Genomic DNA, 22,007 nt, shown 5'->3' with positions numbered 1-22,007 from the left:
TAGAGGCCCTTTCAGGGGATCCATGGCATCAGAACTATTTTCATAATAATACTCAGACATTATATATTTTTATTTTCATTCTCTCATGAGCATACAATGGAATTTTCCAGAGACTATGTGATATTACAACAGAATGAATACTGAAGCAAAAATGAGAATCTACCTCTCTTAAGGCAGGCACTAGAGAGATTTGTAAATGCCCCTCTTTTTACTATAAAGATAACTTTAATAGTTATCTTTCATTAAATATTATTTAACATATAATTATTATTTAAAATGAATATTTAAAATTTTCCTCAGTTTTAGTTTCTAATAGAGTTCACAATGATAGATATAATGCATATAAATGAAGCTCTTTTGAGATCTTCATTGGTTTTGGTTTTAAGAGATCAAAAATTTTGAGAAAACTTGAATTCTAGTTCATGATTTTTTTGTGTGTTATCTCCTTATGGTATTTCTTGAGAGCACTTCAGAATCTTATATACCAAAGCACAATTTCTAAACTAAAAGGAACATGAATTGTATACCCTTAACAAATTATCACAATACCATTCTCTGGAGTAGCCTGATTGAGTGTGAGGCACTGAACTTGACTCAGCAGATGCTTATTTTAAAAATGAGAAGTCATTTAACCTGTTTCCCAATTTCTTCTCCGTAAAGTTGAAAAATATTTCTGACCTACCTGTCTCTGGCACGGACAGGCTAACAATTTTTTATAAGGCTTTGGCTCTATTAGAACAAAAACTGTGATGGAACCTGATAACTGGTTGAAAGCTTATTGTAGTATTTATAGATGTTAATGGTAAAAAGTAGAAGGACCTCCAGTTCAGGGTCATCTTTTTTTTTTTTTTTTTTTTTTTTTTTTTTTTAATTCATGAGAGACAGAGAGGCGGAGAAGCAGGCTCCCTGCAGGGAGCCCGATGTGGGACTCAATCCCAGGGTCCCGGCATCATGACCTGAGCCAAAGGCAGATGCTCAACCACTGAGGCACCCAGGCACCCCGAGTTCAGGGTCATTTTAGATCACTCATCAACACTTAAGGACTGATTTAGTCAGGTGACACTGGGCAAATATTGTTAGCTGACTTTGAGTGCTTTCATGGCACAGTCTTTGTTTTTAAAGATATCATTTATTTATTCATGAGAGACACAGAGAGAGAGAGAGAGAGGCAGATACAGAGGCAGAGGGAGAAGCAGGCTCCATGCAGGGAGACCAATGTGGGACTCGATCCCAGGACCGAGGGATCAGGACCCGAGCCAAAGGCAGATGCTCAACCGCTGAGCCACCTAGGCATCCCTCATGGCACAGTTCTAAACATTAGCCCACACACTGACTACGCAAAGAAGGACTGCTGATCTGTGGTAAATCTAGGCGAAGAACTAATTATTTTTGAAAATGAGACTATTAAGGAGTCTTCATATAAAATGACCAATTTAGGAGATTTTAACTCTTTGAGAGTTTTTAAATTTTATTATTAATTGACTAATAACTTAAATGTGTTGCTATTTATTCTCATAGATAAAGAAGAATCCAGTCCAGGATAAAAGTTTAATGCCAGGAGATGATTTTATTTTTCTTCCTGAGCCACAAACTGCAGTTCATATTTCTTCAGGAGATACAATGAATATAACAATATCCAAAAGTTGCCTTAATGTCTTCAACAATTTAGCCAAGGTATGTTTGGTTTTTGCTTTGAATATTTCAAATGGGATTTAAAATTGAAACATGTATGAATTATTTACATTTGTCATCAAAATTAATTTCTTAAAAATGTATAGTCATAGTTTAATTTTGGAAAACATGAATTTTGTGAAAATTTTACTGTGATATTATGTTCCTTTTCAGGGTTTTTCAGAGGGCACTGCTTCTACTTTTGACTACTCTTTAAAAGATAGAGCTCCTTTTACAGTAAAAAATGCTATAGGTGTTCCTGTCAAGGTGCAGCCCAATCATAGTCTTAGAGTAATAGGCTCCCCTGGGAAAAGTGGTGTTTATGATGTTGATGTTGGTCAAAATTTGGAATTGGAATATGCTAGCATGGAACCTTCACGACAAGGAAAATTATCTGTATTGAGCCGTCAAGAAAGCTCCTTCTTCGCTCTAACCTTTGGTATGCTATATTTATTTTATTTTATGGGCATATTTGGAATTATAGGTGTGGTGCTTATTTTTGATAAAATTTGAAGATACTGTTGCAGATATTATGGGAGACAGCATTTCTAAAGGCTTGAAACAAATAATTTTTTTATAAATTTATTTTTTATTGGTGTTCAGTTTGCCAACATATAGAATAACACCCAGTGCTCATCCCATCAAGTGCCCTCCTTGAAACAAATAATTGTAATTGATCAAACTCTTGTCTTCTTCTTCTAAACCTGAAAAAATTAAATTTCATTAAGAATTACCTGGTGTGGGCAGCCTGCGTGGCTCAGCGGTTACTAGTGCCTCCTTTGGCCTAGGGTGTGGTCCTGGAGACCCGGGATCGAGTCCCATGCTGGGCTCCCTGCATGGAGCCTGCTTTCTCCCTCTGCCTGTGTCTGTGCCACCCCCCTCCCTCTCTCTGTGTGTCTCCCATGAATAAATAAAATCTTTAAAAAAAATAGAATTACCTGGTGTGCCTAGGTGGTTCATTTGCTTAAGTGTCTGCCTTTGGTTGAGGTCATGATCTCCAGGGTCCTGGGATCGAGCCCTGGGTTCGTCTGCCTACTCAGTGGGGACTCTGCTTCTCTCCCTCCCTGTTCCCCTCCCTACTGCTTGTGCTAGCTCTAACTCTCTCACTTGTTCTCTCTCTCAAAAAATAAAAATATTTTTAAAAAAATTTAAAGAATTACCTTAGATCATGATCTCGGGATTGTGGAATCGAGCCCTGTGTCCAGCTCTGCACTCAGGGAAGAGTCTGCTTGAGGTTATCTCTCTCCTGACCCTGCCACCCCACTAACATGCATGTGCTATCTAAAATAAATGTCTTAAAAAAAAAAAAAGATTTGCCTTAGAAAGTTAGATTATTTCTGTGCCCTTAAATAATACAATATGTAGTAGGCTTCAAAAAGAACATGTTGAAAGAGGAGAGGAAAATCAACTATATTCAGAAGTCTTAAAATATTGACACTAATATCACTATTACAACAAAAAGGTATCATTGCTATATAGTTGAAAACAAGGAGCCAGTTGGATTTTGTTTTAATACATTTTTTAAGTTTTTATTTCAATTCCAATAAGTTAACATACAGTGTAGTATTAGTTTCAAGTGTACAATATAGTGACTCATCACTTCCATACACCGATACTCATCACAAGTGTACTCCTTAATCCTCATCACCTGTTTCACCCATTCCCCACCCCTCCCCACCCCCCGCCCCGGTAATTATCAGTTTGTTCTCTAGCTTGAAGAACCTGTTTCATGGTTTGTTTGGTCTTTTAAAAAGATTTATTTATTTATTTATTTTGAGAGATAGAGAGTATGTATGTAAGAGCAAGGGGAAGGAGGGGCAGAGGGAGAGAGAATCCCAAGCAGACTTGCTGCTGAGTGTGAAGCCTAAAGGAGGGCTTGATCCTAGGATCCCAAGATCATAACCTGAGCTGAAATCAAGAGTTGGATGCTTAAGCAGCTGAGCCACCCAAGTGCCCCTGTTTCTTGGTTTTAGTACAACTTAAAACCCCAAGAGAAATTGTTTTGGGTCAAAAAATTTTATAACTTGATTCTTTTCTTTTCTTAACTTTTAGTTTCTTCAGTTTCCTTTCTTTGTTAGTTCCTGTGTCTTAGAAAAGCATTTTGTGTAGTCATCAGTTTTGGTCATGAAGAGGAATAGTCTTGTCATTATTTTAAGGTGTTGATAAGTACTTTGTCTCAGAGAAATATAGGTAAATATTTGGAATGTTTCTCACTCATGCTCTGCCTTAGTACCTCATGGATATACGGAAGTTGCAAAAGTCCCTGTTGCCAGATCTGGAAGGCGATTGTATAATGTACGGAATCCCAATGCCAGTCATTCTGACTCAGTCTTGGTACAAATTGATGCAACTGAAGGGAATAAAGTAATTACCCTTCGCTCTCCTCTGCAGGTAATGCATTAAAGTGAATTGTGTCCCTTCACATTAAGAAGTATTCAGTCATTTAGCTGAATATATGAAAATAGCAAAACATTAGGTCAATACTGATTATTCAGAAATAAATTGTAGATTGAACTGGCTGCTATTTGCATTCCAACTTGCTTTTGTAATACTCTTCATTTTAAATGTCTGATTAAACAGTCTTGCTACTTGAAAGCCCATTTTTGTTATGGTCTAGGTTTAAAACTAATGAAGCTTTTTGTCTATTTCTTTAAAGACTTAGAATTGGGAGTATTAATAATTATAGCTGGTTGTCAAATAGGATAACATTCTATTCTCTTTGTTTATCACTTGGGACTGTGTTTTTCTAGTATGTGTAAGAAAATATTGGAATGATTTCCCCAGAACAAAATTTTAGTATCTTAATCTTTTCTACCTTTAAGTCTTTTTTTTTTTTTTTTTTTACCTTTAAGTCTTTATCCATTTTTCCTCTGTGCATTATTACAGGTTTCATTATATGGTCATCAAAAGAACGTTTCTTCCTAGTTATAGCATCAGATCAAAAATTAAAAGATTATTAGCCATTGTTATCTCTCAGCGACTAGCTCAAGCTTATATCACATTGTAATGAAGAAAAGAGAGTTTATTACTTTCCCTCATGTTTCTTTTTCTATCCTTTTCTATTTTTATATGGTGCATTGAAAAAAGGTTGTAATGGGGGAAATACTATGAATGAACTCTTCAAAACTAGTATGTTTTATATATTGACAGTGAACATCAGCATAAAGCATGTGAATATCTTAGAAATTTTCAACTGTCACTTAAACATCTAGTCTCTCACATATAGCATTTAAATATCCTAAATTCTAATTATCCATAAAAATATCTTCTAATACTGGGTTTGAAACTTTTTAGATCTAAAATAACTGTGCAGTGTTCATTTTTCTTTCAAGTACCTGTATCTTTTTAAACAACTTGTATATCTTCTTTATCTAACAGATTAAAAACCATTTCTCTATTGCATTCATCGTCTATAAATCTGTTAAAAACGTTAAGCTATTGGAGCCCATTGGAGTAGCCAGACCTGAAGAGGAGTTCCATGTTCCTTTAGATTCGTATAGGTACATACTTCTTTGAACATACCAAATTTTAAAAGGTTCATAATACATATTTTTAATTCTGTGAATTGGGATCTATATTCTAGAAAAAGTAGCCTTATTTTTCATTATCTAAAGATGTGTAAAAGCCAATTTTAGGACATATATAGAGAAATACATTTATTTAATTATTGAATTTACCAGATGAAAATTTCTTGTTGTATATTCAGTGTTTTAGAATTTTGAAATATATCTTTATTAGATTGCCTTTATATTTGAAATGACTATTTTTTCTGACTTGTCACTGTTTACAGATTTTTTTTTCTTGGAAAGTTCTTCCATGGGTTAGCTATGTAACTTTGGGCAAGTTTCTTAACCTTTCATATCCTTGTTTTCCTCATCTGTAAAAATTGGAATAATAGTACTTACCTTACGGTGTTACCAAAAAGATTTCATGAGATTCTTTTTCTTGATAAAAACTTTTTTTCCCTACTCTGTTTTCTTTTTTTTCTCTAGATGTCAGTTGTTTATTCAGCCAGCTGGTATCTTAGAAAATCACTACAAAGTATCCACCACTTATATTTCTTGGAAAGAAGAACTTCACAGGAGCAGGGAAGTCAGATGCATGCTTCAGTGTCCATCAGTAGAAGTCAACTTCTTACCTCTCATTGTCAATACTGTTGCTCTGCCTGATGAATTAAGCTATATATGTACCCATGAGGAAGACTGGGATCCAGCTTACATTATTCATCTTTATCCTACCCTCACTTTGCGGAACCTTCTCCCATATTCTCTAAGATACTTACTTGAGGTATGTCTCCTGTATTTTGTTTGACCTTTATTATTGCAGAATGAATTCAGGTTTTTTTTTTTACTGTGTTTTTAGGTGAGGTCAGTATTTTCCATAGCATACTCATAATGCTTTAATAATATTAATAACAGCAAAAACTGATACAGCATTTAGTATATGGTAATCACTGTGCCATGTGATTTACATGTATTAACACATTTAATCCTTGCAATAACCTTTTGAAGTAGGTACTATGATTAGGCCCATTTTACAGATGAAGAAACTGAGTCACAGAGGGGTTAAGTAATAGGTCCAAGAACCCACAGCTAGTAAGTTGAAGAGCTGGGATTTGAACCATGCAATTTGGCTCCTTTGCTCCCTACCACTGAACTCTGCTGTATCTGCTATGAGTTAAGAGCCATAAAAATTTCTGTTAATTAAGTAAAATTCCAGTAGCTAATAGATAGAAAAAAGCCAGTGGGTAAATACTTCATCTTATATTCTTTTAAAGTTTATTTTAAAGTTTTTATTTTAAAGTTAATAGTATGATTATTTGATCCAGGTTTCTGTTGAACTTAAGATAGTTTGAGAAATAATGAGTTTTTAATAATGATGTATAATAAATATTTTTAGATTTTCATGCCACAACATTTTAAAATACAAAAGTCTGGGAAGTGTTGGAACCTAAATTATTTCTTTTCTTTATCTGACAATGAGCTACCCTTGAGGTCTAAAGACTAAAATGAATTAAATGAACTAACTAGTACTTATGTAAGAGAAACTTTCAAAAAGAAAGCCTGATTTATTATTTGGCTATTATTCATTTTGGAAATAATTCTGCCTTACTTAGGTAGCTTGTCAGAATAGTTTGATATCACTTTCCTTCTCCTATTTATATGGGAACCACTAGGCATAGTGTGTGAATAGCAGATAAAGCAGAAGCCCAGGCAATTAAGTGGCTCATTTAATGATGCAGACAACAGCCAGCATTCCTGCATCCATCCTTTGATTCTTGGCATAGATCTTTTTTTTCAAAACTTTTGGCTATTGGCCTACTTATGGCCAAAAGACAATTTTTTGCCTTTGGCTATGATACAGTGTTTTCTTTCTAGTTCTTAGTGGTTATTGGACACTCAGAATATGTAAACATGGTACTTCATTGAAGAAATGTCAGTTAATCTGTTAAGTTATTTATTAGCCTTTGTATAAAATATGGATATTGCTATTGCAGAGGTTTTAATAAAATCACTAAGCAAATTTCATTTTTGTTTGTCTTTAGGGAACAGCAGAAACTCATGAGCTAGCGGAAGGCAGTGCTGCTGACGTTCTACATTCAAAAATCAGTGGAGAAGTAATGGAATTAGTTCTGATGAAATATCAGGGCAGAAACTGGAGTGGACATTTCCGTATATGTGATACACTTCCCGAATTCTTTCTTGTGTGTTTTTCCTCTGACTCTGCAGAAGTGATGACAATTGACTTGTCAATACATGTCAGACGAATTGGCAGCCGGATGGTGCTATCTGTCTTTAGTCCCTATTGGCTAATCAACAAGACATCTCGGGTTCTCCAGTATCGTTCAGAAGACATTCACATGAAACATCCAGCTGATTTCAGGGATATTATTTTATTCTCTTTCAAGAAGAAGAACATTTTTAGTAAAAATAAGGTGTGTTTTGGTTAATTTAACAATTAAAAATAGATAAATTCCTAACCTGGAAACTCATGAGTCATTAGCCTTCCCTGAATCACCAGTTGCTAAGTGCCACTGGTATGAAGTAGGTCCAAGGAGACTTTTCAGGAATACATGTTCAAGTGGCATGTTAGGACCAGCAGGTTTCCCAAAGCTGAATTGCCCTTTTCTCTGTGGCCTTTAGAATTACTTCTTTCTTTTAGTAGTGTCAGGTAGAAAGCCAGATTTACCAGTAACGAAATAGCATTTCCAAAGGTGGAAGAGTTGGATTTTGCTTATGTTAACTGAGCTCACCTAGGTATGTAGCTACTAAGCCAGGCCTCTGAGAAAGAACCTAGGGTCTAAGCCTGATCTTTTGTGCTCTGGTCCCTTCTTTCCTTTGTAGCTTCCTATCTTGGAATTGCTTATCATATACACCCCAAGTACTTGCTGCTAGACCTTTGTCTGTGCTGCATCCTCTGCTAAGAATGCCTTTTCCCCTATGCTTTCCCTGACTGCCAGATCTTTTCTGGTTATCTCTGCTGTTCTGCCTTAGACTATCATTGTGCTCAGACCTGACATGTGAAGGATTTCTAACTGTCTGAAGTGGAGCTAGATGTTACATCCATGTCCTCTTAGAGCAGGGGTTCTCAAATTTTAGTATGCATTAGAATCACCTTTAGAGCTTTTAAAACACATTTCTGGGTTGTTCCCCTTTCATATGATTTACTAGGTCTGGATAGGGTCTGAACATTGCATTTCTAACAGATTCTCAGGTGATGCTATTGGTGCTGGTCCAGGGACCCCATTTTGAGAATCACTGTCCTAAAGTGTCGATTAATCTATAGCATTGTAATTACTTGTTTATGTGTCTTACCTCTGGTTGTCCACAGGATTTTTATAATCTAGTTGGGTAGATGGAGGAACACAATTAGATCTCTTCTATAAAACTTTGTCTAAATCTCATAGCCAGAAGTAAACGTTTTACCTTCTCACCTTGATAGCATTTTGTGTACCACTCATATAACTCTTAATAACATTGAGCCCCATGTCATAATTATTAGTATGTGTTTCTCATCTCCCTATTTAGTTGAAGACTGGAACTGTGTCCTATTACCTTCTATTGTGTTGATCATGATTCCCTTTATTTAACATTTGCTGAATAATGTTAAAGGCATAAATTCTCTATGTTTTAAAACTTTAAGAATTTGTTAGCTCAGTATCTTAAGTGTAATACTGAAAATATTTTACATAATTTTTTTAAGCAATGGAGGGTCTCATTGGTATACATTTTTAAATTCGCTAAACTCATTTCATAGGCGAATAGGAAGATCAGAGCTCTGCTTTTATTGGCCTCTGGAACATCTATGGCTGTATGACCCATTGGCAGTATGACTTTATGTTTTTCGGTGTCCCATGATACTAAATCAATTTCTGTAGTCTAACAACTTTCCCTCAAATAAAATACAACATAGTCTTTAAGGTTTCTTACGTAATGATGATGTGTTCTCTGGTATAGGTACAATTAAAAATTTCAACTAGTGCCTGGTCCAGTAGTTTTTCATTGGATACAGTGGGAAGTTATGGGTGTGTGAAGTGTCCTGCCAACAATATGGAATACCTGGTAAGAGTCTGCTTCCTTATTTACTTCTTACTTTATTCATGTTTTCTTTGGTTCATTAAACAGCTAAATTCTAAGGGGCACAGAAATTTGAAATCGGAGTATTACTTAAAGGACTGTTACCTCTATAAATTTCTGTGGTCCTAGTATCAGGACAAAACCTGAATTTGATATCAAAGTTTAAAGCAGCAAGTTGAATGCATTGAAGTAAGCAACTTGGTGACTATTCGGAATATATTAGAATCCTCATTCCATATTACTCCCTGCCAAATGACTGAAAATTTGAGTAATCTGATACCATTTGACCTGTTTTATTGCTACTTTGAAATTCTCTTCTTAGTTCATTAATAGAGAGATGATAAAGCAGCAAAGCTTGAGCCTCTCCACTAAATATAAAACAATTTATATCTGGAATGTTAAAAAACAAAAAATATAAATAAACTAAATATGTTATTACAAGTCATCATTAGATTACCCCTTGATATTTCTTGAATTGATTTCAGATGGAGCCAAATAAAGGAACCAAAAATTTTTGAGTGAGAAGATAATCAGTAGTTGAATATGGCTTATATTAGTTACTTCATTTAACAAGTGTTATTTTAAAATACTTTAAGAAATCTATGTGTGAATGGAGTATGTGTTTGTAGATTTCAGAGAAGCTATATAAAGTACTGGGAAATGATAAATTTGTTTGTTACTTTATACAGGTTGGTGTTAGCATCAAAATGAGCAGTTTTAATCTTACACGAATAGTTACTCTGACCCCCTTTTGTACCATTGCAAACAAGTCATCATTAGAACTAGAAGTTGGTGAAATTGCATCTGATGGCTCAATGCCAACTCATAAGTGGAACTATATTGCTTCTTCAGAGGTAAAATATTCTTTACTATAACTGGCTGCTAAAATGTACAAATAAATATAGACATACAAATAAGAATTGCATATACTTCTTTGTTATATTCATTTTGCTATGATATTTGTGTATTAAAATATGATAGCCAACTTTGACTTTTGACTATAAACTCATGTTTAAAAAGAAGAAAATTACTGGTAATACTTATCACCAGTAGAGGGCTAACACCTAGTCTCTAGTTCTTCCTATATGTGTAGAACATATGGATGTGTACTGTGAAAACATAAAGATAATGTACTATGAATTTTCTCAACAGTGAGGAAAATGTCTCTGCATTCAAGAAGCATATAATCTTGTTGGAGGGCTTAAGATTCATATAAATTAACACATGGAAAAAAGATAGTATATGAAAAATTATAGGTGGTTTTAGAATTTCTGAGTAGATTATCTGGAAGTTTCCTTAAAAACTACCTAAAATTCAATTCCCTCACTTTACTGAGAAGGAAATTGAATCTCATACTTTTCTAAAATCAGTACAGTCATTGGAAGTCTCAGTCACTGTGGCCAAGATTAAAGGGAATGTTTCATAGAAGAGATGGGATTTGAACTAAATGTTGCAGGCTCAATAAGATTTTACAAGTGGTAAGGGAGTAAGGAAAAGAATGAAGAGGACAGGTGCATAGATGAGCATTACTGCTTGAATTTCCGGAGTTTTCATCCAAAACAGCTGATCTTAAGGAAAGAATCATTCTTCTGTATATCTAAAAAACAAAATTATAAATATATTTAAAAATATTTAGCAAGAAGCTTAAGAGGGAGGATTGCAGTTATACAGATTTAGAGTTCTGAGAAGCATGAGTTTTCCAAGGCACTTAGAATGATGTCTGTAGACTTGGCAACAAATAAATGCTCATTATCATTGATGTGGGTTTGTTAAGAGTAGCATTTTTATTCAGAAATAGAACTTACTTAGTATTGTATAACAGAAGGACATTTTGTATTATATCAGGAACTAAAAATCTCAGTTTTACGGATAAGGCTCAAAGAGGTTTATGCTTTAATTAAGATCAAACAGGAAGATAACATTAGGACTTCCAGCAAGGTCTGTGGTGTCCTCTTCTCTGCCTTCAATTATCTTTCTAGTTTAAGATAATATGTGAAATAATTCATAGTGCTTTAAGGAGTTAAAATAGGATATGCACAAAAGCAAATGTTTTAAGATTATAGGTTTTAAATATTCAAGATATTTGAGGGACTCTTAATTAGTAAGCTCTTTAGTTTCTCATAATTATTCTTCCATAAGTGCATACAGACTAATACATACATATGTGTTCTTCTGATGGAATTTCTTTGGTTTCGTAAGAGGGTATTATATTGTTAATAATTTTAACATGCTATATGGAAGAAATATTTTAAACTTATTAATAGTTGTATCATGATCCAGTTTAGAATTGAAAACTTAATTAGCCATTGTCTTCTACCACAGTATATTTTAAGACTGATACTAACTTTTATATTTCTAGTGCCTTCCCTTTTGGCCTGAAAACTTGTCAGGCAAACTTTGTGTGAGAGTGGTGGGCTGTGAAGGATCCTCCAGACCATTTTTTTATAATCGACAAGATAATGGCACTTTATTGAGCTTAGAAGAGCTGGTATGTTTTCATGTTTTAAAATAAAATGTCTTTAATTTTTAAAATTTGCTTTAAAATATTTTATTAAAACATGCTATGAAATCTGGTAATTCTTTGAAGGTGCTAATATATATATTTGTAAGGTGCTATACATATGTTTGTAAGACATCAGAACCAGTATGCTTCTCAGTAAGAACTTAAGAAAACAGATTTTTCATGTCTACATAACTAATTGAAATTCGAAATGTCACTGCAAGTTAAACCAATACCTCAAACACAATTTTTTTTTTATGATAGAATGGGGGCATCTTGGTGGATGTAAACATTGCTGAACATTCAACTGTCATAACCTTTTCTGATTATCATGAGGGATCTGCACCTGCCCTAGTAATAAACCACACATCACAGGATGTCGTCACATATAAACAGAGGTATGAAAAAAAAGGTTCATGGAAAATCTCATTTGCTTTTTACTGGTCCATAGTCTTTTCTAGGAAACATTGAGATGGTAGATGTGTTTCACATTCCACATGTTTTCTGATTTTAGAAGGGTAACGTGAAACACATGCTGTTTATTGTAATACCCTTGCCAGGTTTTGAGACAGTTCTCTAGAGTCCAATACATTAATATTCCTCTGGCAAAACTTATAAATATTCATACAAAGAGGGATAAATAAAACTATTTATATTCTCATATCAGTTCAGATTAAGTTTATTAGCTAAATAACTCTCGACACAAAACTAAGAGAAAAATCTTTGGACTTTTGGAGTTTTTAAAATTTCAGAATTGCATATAAAGGAATTGTAAACCTGTTTAAGTATTATTATTCTTTAGTAACTGGTAATAGTCAGTGAACCTCTCCCTATAAATCTCTATCAAGTTGTTGTTTTTTTTTTCCTCCCAGTAACGATGGTAGAAGATTAAATGAGAGGACAATGAATAGGTAGCAATGTTGAACAGAAGTATGGAATGAGGGCAGCCCAGGTGGCTCAGCGGTTTAACGCCGCCTTCAGCCCAGGGTGTGATCCTGGAGACCCGGGATGGAGTCCCACGTTGGGCTCCCTGCATGGAGCTTGCTTCTCCCTCTGCCCATGTCTCTGCCTCTCTCTCTGTCTCTGTGCATCTTTCATGAATAAATAAATAAAATCTTAAAAAAAATTTGAAAAAAAAAGTATGGAATGATGGGAATTTTGTTGTTCTTGCTTGTGCTGTCATTTGGCTTAGATGATGCCATTATTTAATGACATCACAGATGGTCTTAAACCCTTAAGATATATATTATATATTTTCCAAGAATAATTCTAAATCTGCAAGGCATTATTTCATATACGTATAAAATCTTTATATATAAGGTTATTTTTACGTGTAGAATTATTTTATATAAAATAATGCCTTGCAGATTTACCTATTCTTTACTCTCCTGACTTGAATCCACTGAGAGATTTATTTATTTATTTTTTTAAAAGATTTTATTTATTTATTCATGAGAGACATAGAGGGGTGGGGCGCAGAGAGAGAAGCAGGCTCTATGCAGGGAGCCCGACATGGAACTCGATCCCGGGACTCCAGGATCAGGCCCTGGGCCAAAGGCCCAAAGGCGGGTGGCACTAAACCGCTGAGCCACCCGGGCTGCCCCCAGTGAGAGATTTATGGGATTGAAACCTAATTGGATTCCTTTTGTTGTTATTCTCTAGAAAGTTTTTTGTAATATGGACTAACACTTCTTAAACTTTAAGGATAAATTTAAAGATCTCCCAGAAATCTTGTTAAAATGCAGATTCTGATTTAGTAGGTTTTAGATGAGGCCCAGGATTTTGCACTTTCCGCAAGCTCCAGATAATGTTTCTGCTTCTCCATAGATCACACTTTGAGTAGCAACAGAATGGACATAAATATTTTCTTTCCTAAAGACCCATGTTTCTTATCTATTGCATTTGATTAAAAAACTTAAATTTAAGCACTGAGTGAAATTCTGCTGCTGCTAAAGAATTTGTAGCTTTTCCTGCAGGTGAGCTCTGATGTACCAGTTTGTTTACCTTAACGAATTCCATTGCCTGCATCAATTTGGAGTATACCCCAACTTCAGAGAGGCATTCCTTCAAGCTTCAAAACTGTTAGTTTATTGACTATTTTAGAGTACTTACTTTTAGGCAGAGCTCTGTTTATTAACAAGGAGTTTTATAAGATTTTTATACCAGTCCCCTCCTTTGTAAGCCACAGGTCTGAGTTTCTCAAGGCCTAGATATTTTAATCTTCCCTCTGGCTGTTGTGTTTCAGTGGGTCACAGGAAGAAGTACACTTGGTGCCAGGAGAAGCTCGACTCTTTGCTTGGGCAGATCCTACTGGTACCAAAAAACTTACATGGACGTATGCAGCAAATACTGGAGAACACAGTCTGTTAAAGGTATCATTTGATGGGAATGAGTGCTGTATGTGTTGCCTGGTGGCTAAGGAAGCAGACAAGCAGCTTCATACAGTCATCTTTGTCCTTACTGAACTAAAAATGAATTGAAAGCTGGTTTTGGAGTTTAGATTGCAAGTAGTTCATACCAGTATTTTAGATTAGTCAAGATAACTTATTTACGATTTGAAAAAGGGGCCTGCTTTATCTTGCCCAAATAAAGACCAATAAAGTATCTTTTTATATACCTTTTATTTTTTAAAGAAAAGCATTTTAAAACTAAGAGAAAACAACTTTATTTTGAACATATGCATACCACTGTTGGCTTTGAGGTTTTTAGGCATATTTTCCCAATGAAGACCTTGTGTTTTAATTAGAGGAATCTGGCAGTATACAAATGATCCCATGTAAGAAATTTAGTGAAATATTTATTGAAACTATTAAGGTAGCTAATTTGATCAAATATGTTATTCTTAGACTCTTAAACTTTGGGAAGGTCGCTAAGAATTCGCTACCAGGCTTTCTCTAGTGTAGGAATTGCTCTTGTGTTAGTGATATAGATCATCTAGTTTCTGTAGAAATATATTCTATTATGAAAAGTTCATACAGTGTCCTCTTCCACTGTCTGATAATGTCAGTTTTTTAAAAAGCTTTCTTGACTTTTGCTTTAAAATGGTAATTGGCCAACAGTGGCTGAATTATCCTTTCCTATATTCCCTCTGAAATACCCATAAAAGAGAGAAAGACTTATCCACTTCTGAAAAATTAGACTGATAGTTCCTCTGTTACAAGATTCTTGGAATAATTTTCACCATGACAATCTGATGGATCTCTACTCGCTTGCTTGTGCTTTACTTTTTACAAGACAAACTCAAGGTTTGCAAATGGTACAGAGGCTTAAATTCCCTGATCCTCTTAGCTCCCTGGCTCAGAGACATGGGAGTTCTAGCAGAGGTCTCTGACTATGCTGGTATTATTTCCCCTCTCCTCCATTTAACCTTTAAATAGAATATGATGATATGACAAAAGACATGACAACCATAAACTTTCATGCCAAGAAAAACATGGTATCAAAATATAAAACTTAAAATGCTAGAAGTTAACTGAAACATAGGAATCAGAGGATATTTTATTTTTAACAGATCAAACATGAAAAATGCGATTAGAGAGTACTTCAGTAATAACTAAGACTGAAACCAAGACATATCAAATTTTGTACCTTATAGAGAACTCACCTTCTTAATAGATATCTCTGAAATATTTGCAAAATTTGGTTGCATACTAGAATTTGAAAAATTGAATAGGCTACTTTGACATATATATTAAAAGCAATAGATTTTTTTAAAGCAGTTTGTTGATGAGGATGGAGAAAAAGGAACCCTCAGGTACTGTTGGAAATATAAATTGGTGCAGCCACTGTGGCAAATAGTATAAAGGTTCCTCAGAAAAACTAAAAACAGAAGTACCACAGTATCTAGTAATTCCACTTCTGGGTATTTACACAAAGAAAACAAGAACACTAAGTTGAAATGGTATATGCACCCCCATGTTTGTTGCAGCATTATTTATAGTAGCCAAGGTATGCAAACAATCTGTGTAATCAATAGATGAATGGACAAAAAACATGTGGTTTATTATGTATATATGTAAAATGGAGTATTACTCAGTCTTAAAAAAATTAGTTCTTGCCATTTGTGACAACATGGATGGACCTTGAGGGTATTATGCTAAGTGAAATAAGTCAGTGAAAGACAAATACCCTATGATTTCACTTAAACATTGGAATCTAAAAAACAAACAAACAGATCCATTAATACAGAGAACAGACTTGTGGTTGCCAGAGGTTGAGGTGGGAGGGTTGGTGAAATGGGTACAGGGTAGTGGGAGGTACAGGCTTCCAGTTACACAATGAGTCACAGGGCTGACAGGTACAGCACAGGGAATATAATCAGTGGTATAGTAATAATGTTGAATGGGGACAAATGGTAGCTACACTTGTGGTGAGCATAGGATAGTATATAGAGTTGTTGAATCATTATGTTGTATACCTGAAACTGATGAAACATCGTGTGTCAACTATACTTCAATAAAAAAGCAATAGATGTCAAACAACAACAACAAAACTCAGCTATTCATCTCCTCTGTATAAATCCTTTATTTGCTTTTTTTTTTTCCAGGAAAGCATGAGATGAAAGGCACATACTTTTCATCTGCTTGTACTGCTTGTTGAAATGAACTGTTGTATTAACATGAAATGTTAAGCCCAGAATGAGGAGGAATCATTATTTCAGTCTCTGAAACCATTGACCAAATCAAGTCTTATATTTTTAAACGCTATATGAGACCTTTAACCAAGTAGATTTTGCAAAACAGTACACACTAAGTACAAACCATAGTGTTTTTTTTTAATTTTTATTTATTTATGATAGTCACACAGAGAGAGAGAGAGAGAGAGAGGCAGAGACATACGCAGAGGGAGAAGCAGGCTCCATGCACCAGGAGCCTGACGTGGGATTCGATCCTGGGTCTCCAGGATCGTGCCCTGGGCCAAAGGCAGGCGCCAAACCGCTGAGCCACCCAGGGATCCCCAAACCATAGTTTTATTGTTTAATAGTGTGATATATGTAAATATACATTTGCAGTGTTATAAGTTATTAAAACATAAAAATAAACTGGGTTAGTTTTACCTAAACTAGGTTACTTTTATTCTAATAAACTTAGGAATCTCTCCCTCTTGGAGACAAGTAAGTGTCTTAGGGCCCTGGAACCTTGAAGGATACTCTTCTTCCTGCCGAGTGCCCTTTGAACTGTCAAACCTAGGACACACAAAAAATTAAGCACTCTTAATGTTTGTTGTTGTTTGAAAAAAAAAATTGGGGAGTTATGTCTTAAAATAGGTTATTTTAATTTGATTTTAATTAATTTATGTCATTTTGAAGATTAGTTTTCCAATTTATAGCCATGGTTTTTAACTTTTCTAGATGTTCAGTTACTGTAGTTTAACTTTATGTAATAAAAACTTACTGCTCATGGGTTTAATACAAAGTCTCTCTTTTCCCCAGGATGAATGTGGCCAGTTTCCCTATGATGCAAACACCCAGATACACTGGGTATCATTCCTAGATGGGCGCCAGAGAGTGTTGCTTTTCACTGATGATGTTGCCTTGGTTTCCAAAGCACTGCAGGCAGAAGAAATGGAGCAGGCTGATCATGAAATAACCTTTTCTCTCCACAGTCTTGGGCTTTCCCTGGTTAACAATGAAAACAAGCAGGAAGTTTCATATATTGGGATAACCAGGTATGGCAGAAGGAAGATAAGGCATCAGAAATCTTTAAAAAGCATTGAGTTCATATCCAGTTTAGTGAGAATAATTAGCTGTTCTGAATTTTGATGTACTGTATATTCTTTCAGCATAATTTATGAAGTTTTTTTCACTGGAGTTGAAAAGCCCCTAAGATAGGAAGATGACTAAAGTAATGTCTTCGCACTTACTGTACTTATCATCAGTTGGTGGGGGAAGAAAGGTTTGCTTCTTTCTTTGTTTTTTGGTATTTTTTTTTTTTGATGAATTATGATAGCAGAAGTGCTATAAAGAAGTATATATACCTGCAATGGAAGTACAGAGATAGAAGCAACTAGGTAGTTTTCTGCAGTACAGGCTGAAGAAACTGGCATGGATTAGGGGAAGCTGACAACAGTGGGTCAAATTGGAGAAAACATTCATAAAAGAGGCAGTATAACATGAGTACATAGTCTTTAATGGGCGATTTTTTAGAATGTTTTAATAGTGATGATACCAGGTATTTTTCTCTGATTCTGCTTGTATCTGTATGAGAAAACATTTGAATTTACTTATTATGACTTTTTAAATGTCACTAACTTTGGTTAAAAGACTCATTCTTTTCTTGGAGGCTGATGGGTGGAATTTTGTGTATAACCATCATAGTATTATTCACTATCAATAATGTTTAGTGAGGTAAACAATAAAGTCAATAAAAGCATCATGTATATAGCACACTTTACACAACACCCAACAGATTAAGAGTTCTATAAAGGGTATACATACAATAATATAACATTAATATATTTGTATATATATATGAATAATATATTCTCTTGGTTATACATTTCAGTATTTTATAATATTTTTAACCTAAATAGGAAAATCATTTTTAAGTCCTAGAAATTCCATTTCTTCACTCTATTGTTCTTCAATGTAACTTATTTTTACTTTAATATTATGTTTGGTATTATATTTTGTCAGATTGGTCTTTATAAGGACTTTTAAAAATTCATCTAAAAGACCTTGTTTATCTTCTGACACAGTACACATTTAATACCCATTCAGTGGGGTTGTGTACTAAGGAAAAATATATGTTAGATAATTTTTTAAAATAACCTTTTATTTTTTTGAGCACTTTTAGGTTTACAGAGAAATTGGCTATAAAGTACAGAGTTCCCAAATGCCCTGCAGCTTTCCTCTATTATTAACATCTTGAAATAGTATGGTATCTTTTTTTACTATTGATGAGCTAATGTTAATACATTATTATTATCTAAAGTCAAGTGTTGATGTATTTTAAGTTAGAGTTTGCTCTTAGTTTGTAAATTCTGTATTCTGTGGGTTTTGACAAATGAGTAACGTATACCTGTTATTACAGTGTCCTATATTGTAAAAATCACCTGGGTGTCACTTGTTCATCCCTTTCTCCCTAACCCTGAACCTCTGGAAAAACCACTGATCTTTTTACTATATAAAAGTTTTGCCTTTTCCAGAATGTCCTATCACTGGAATCATGGAGTATGTAACCTTTTCAGATAAGCTTCTTTCTTTCACTTAGCAATAATTTTTAAGTCTCCTCATGTCTTTTTGTGGTTTGATAACTCATTTTTTAAAATCACTGAATAATATCCCATGTCTGGATGTACCACAGTTTATTTACTATTGACTATTGAAAGACATCTTGGTTGCTTTTAAGTTTTAGCATTTATGAATAAAGCTGTTATAAACATTTATAAGCAGGTTTTTGTATAGACATACTTTTTTTTGTTTTTGTTTTTAAGAATTTTATTTATTTATTCATGATGGACACAGAGAGAGCGGCAGAGACATAGGCAGAGGGACTTGGTCCCATGACCCCAGGACCATGCCCTGAGCTGAAGGCAGATGCTCAACCACTGAGCCATCCAGGCATCCCTAGACATAAGTTTTTAATTCATTTGATTAAATATCAAGGAGTGTGATTGCTGGATTTTATGGTAGGATTATGTTTAGTTTTGTAAGCAATCACCTAATTGTCTTTCAAAGCGGCTGTACCATTTTCCATTTCCACCAGGAATAAATGAATGAACAGTCATTGCTCCATGTCCTTGCCAGCATTTGGTGTTGTCAGTGTCCTAGATTTTGGCCATTCTAACAGGGATGTAGTGATATGTCATTATTGTTTTAATTTGCAATTCCCTAATTACATGTGCTGTTGAGCATCTTTTCTATCTTTTCTATCTTTTTTTTTTTTAAAGATTGTATTTATTCATGAGAGACAGACAGAGAGAGAGAGAGAGAGAGAAACAGACACAGGCAGAGGGAGAAGCAGGCTCCATGAGGGAGCCTGACGTGGGACTCGATCCCCGGTGTCCAGGATCAGGCCCTGGGCTGAAGGCGGTGCTAAACCGCTGAGCCACCCGGGCTGCCCATGAGCATCTTTTCAAATGCTTATTTGCTATCAGAATATCTTCCTCATTAGAGTCAAGTCTTTTCCCTTTTAAAATTTTTTCATTTTCTCATTAAAAGTTCTTTATATATTTGGGGTACCAGTATTTTCTCAGATACGTGTTTTGCAAATATTTTCTCCCAGTCTCTATCTTTACATTCTTTTCATTCTTTTAACGGTGTCTTTCACACCAATGAGGTTTTTAATTTAATTTAATTTTTTTATATATATTTTTTAAAGATTTTATTTATTTATTCATGATAGACATAGAGAGAGAGAGGCAGAGACACAGGCAGAGGGAGAAGCAGGCTCCATGCAGGGAGCCTGATGTGGGACTCGATCCTGGAACTGCAGGATCGCACCCTGGGCCAAAGGCAGGCACCAAACCGCTGAGCCACCCAGGAATCCCGGGTTTTTAATTTTAATAAGCGCCCGCATTGATTCTTTCTTTCATGAGTTATGGTTTAGGTGTTATATTTTAAAAGTTACAAAAATGCAAAGTTACTTACGTTTTCTCCTGTGTTACCCTCTGGATTTTTTTGGTTTAAATTTGATATTTAGGTCTCTGATAATACATCTTGAGTTAGTTTTTGTGAAATGTGTAAGCTCTGTGTCTAGGTGGATTTTTTTTTCCACGTTTGGTTCTGTCACCATTTGTTGAAAAGATTGTCCTTTTTCCATTGAATTTCCTTTGCTCCTTTCAAAAATCAGTTGACTATATTGGACCTCTTGGTCTTATTCTCTTGGTGTGTTTGTCATTTCTTTCAGTTATACCATTGTGTCTTGATTTCTGTAGTTTTGTGGTAATCTTAAAGTCATGTAGTGTCAGTCCTCCAACTTTTTTCCTCTTCAACATTATGTTGACTATTTTGAATCTTTCACCTTTCCATATAAACTTTAGAATTAGTTTGTCAGTTAGCTCAGATATTGGTTGGAATTGCATCTAAGCTATAGATGAACTTGGAAAGAACTGATATCTTGACATTATTGAGTCTTCATATTTGTGTACACAGATCCTTGTATTCAGATCTTTGATCTCTTTCATCACACTGTTGTAGTTTTCCTTATATAGTTTTTGCACAAATTTGTTAGATTTTGTTTATACCTAAGTTATTTTATTTCTCTGGTGCTAATATAAATATTATCGTGTTTTTAATTTCAAATTTCAATTGTTCATTGCTGATACATAAGAAAACAATTGATTTTTGTATATTTGTATCTTGAAACATTAGTTGTAGGAATTTTTTTGGTTGATTCTTTGGGATTTTCTACATACACAGTCATGTCATCTGAGAACAGACAGCTTTATTTCTTCTTTCCTAATCTGTGTACCTTTTATTTTCTTGACTTATTGCATTATTTAGTATTTCCCAAAGTTAAATAGGAATGGTGAGAGAAGACATTCTTGCTTTGTTCTTGATCTTAGTAAGAAAGCATCTAGTTCCTCACCATTAAGTATGATGTTAACTGTAGGTTTTTTTGTAGATGTTATTTTTCAGGTTCAGGAAGTTCTCTCTCCCTAATTTGTTGAAGAGTTTTTTTTATCATGAATTGATGTTGGATTGGTTGATGGATAGATTGATTTGTGAGGGGGGGGAGAGGGTCATAGGAAGAAGGAGAGAGCAAATATTAAGCAGGCTCCACACTGGGTGCTTGATCTCACAACCCTGAGATCACAACCTGAGCCAAAATCAAGAGTTGAACACTTAACTGACTGAACCACCCAGGTGGCCCAAGATTTATATAATTTATAGTGGATATTTTATTCATTATTTTCATTGACCGACTACATAATACAATGAGGGCATTGTTAACAGTATCATTGATTAATACCAACAAACTTAAATTAAAATATTATGGAGTTTTCTTTTATCATTATGCAAATAGTATTCTCTAATCAGGGATCAGCAAAGGATGGCCTAGAATCAAATGTAGCTGATGCCCTGTTTTTTCAAGACCTGGTCTAAGAATTTTTTACATTTTTGAATGGTTGGGAAAAATTGAAAGAAAACATTTTATAACACATGAAAATTATATGAAATTCTAAGTTTGTTGCCCATAAGTAAGGTTTTACTAGAATACAGCCTCGCTTATTCTTTTATATGTCTATGGCTGCTTTTGCACTGCTGCTTAGCACACAACAAAGGGCAAATAGAGTATATTATTGCCACACATATA

General features: G+C 34.6%; 1 protein-coding gene across 4 annotated transcripts in view; it reads left to right on the top strand.

The window, feature by feature from the left end:
- The window catches only part of VPS13C (vacuolar protein sorting 13 homolog C), a 169,144-nt gene that overhangs the window by 113,978 nt on the left and 33,159 nt on the right, over nt 1–22,007 (top strand). For all 4 annotated transcript variants that reach the window (XR_005381733.1, XM_038580596.1, XM_038580597.1 and 1 more), the window contains 12 exons: nt 1,519–1,674; nt 1,846–2,110; nt 3,902–4,062; nt 5,050–5,171; nt 5,664–5,958; nt 7,217–7,606; nt 9,129–9,233; nt 9,938–10,102; nt 11,608–11,736; nt 12,013–12,146; nt 13,994–14,120; nt 17,180–17,415. Coding sequence is in view for 3 of the 4 variants with exons in the window: in XM_038580596.1 (XP_038436524.1) it covers nt 1,519–1,674; nt 1,846–2,110; nt 3,902–4,062; nt 5,050–5,171; nt 5,664–5,958; nt 7,217–7,606; nt 9,129–9,233; nt 9,938–10,102; nt 11,608–11,736; nt 12,013–12,146; nt 13,994–14,120; nt 17,180–17,415 (2,285 nt within the window). In the remaining variant the exon portion in view is untranslated. The remainder of the gene's footprint in view (nt 1–1,518; nt 1,675–1,845; nt 2,111–3,901; nt 4,063–5,049; nt 5,172–5,663; nt 5,959–7,216; nt 7,607–9,128; nt 9,234–9,937; nt 10,103–11,607; nt 11,737–12,012; nt 12,147–13,993; nt 14,121–17,179; nt 17,416–22,007) is intronic.

The sequence above is a fragment of the Canis lupus genome, chromosome 30 (genome assembly GCF_011100685.1).
Source record: "Canis lupus familiaris isolate Mischka breed German Shepherd chromosome 30, alternate assembly UU_Cfam_GSD_1.0, whole genome shotgun sequence".
Classification (NCBI taxonomy): Eukaryota; Metazoa; Chordata; class Mammalia; order Carnivora; family Canidae; genus Canis; species Canis lupus.
This window is presented reverse-complemented; position numbering and strand designations above follow the sequence as displayed.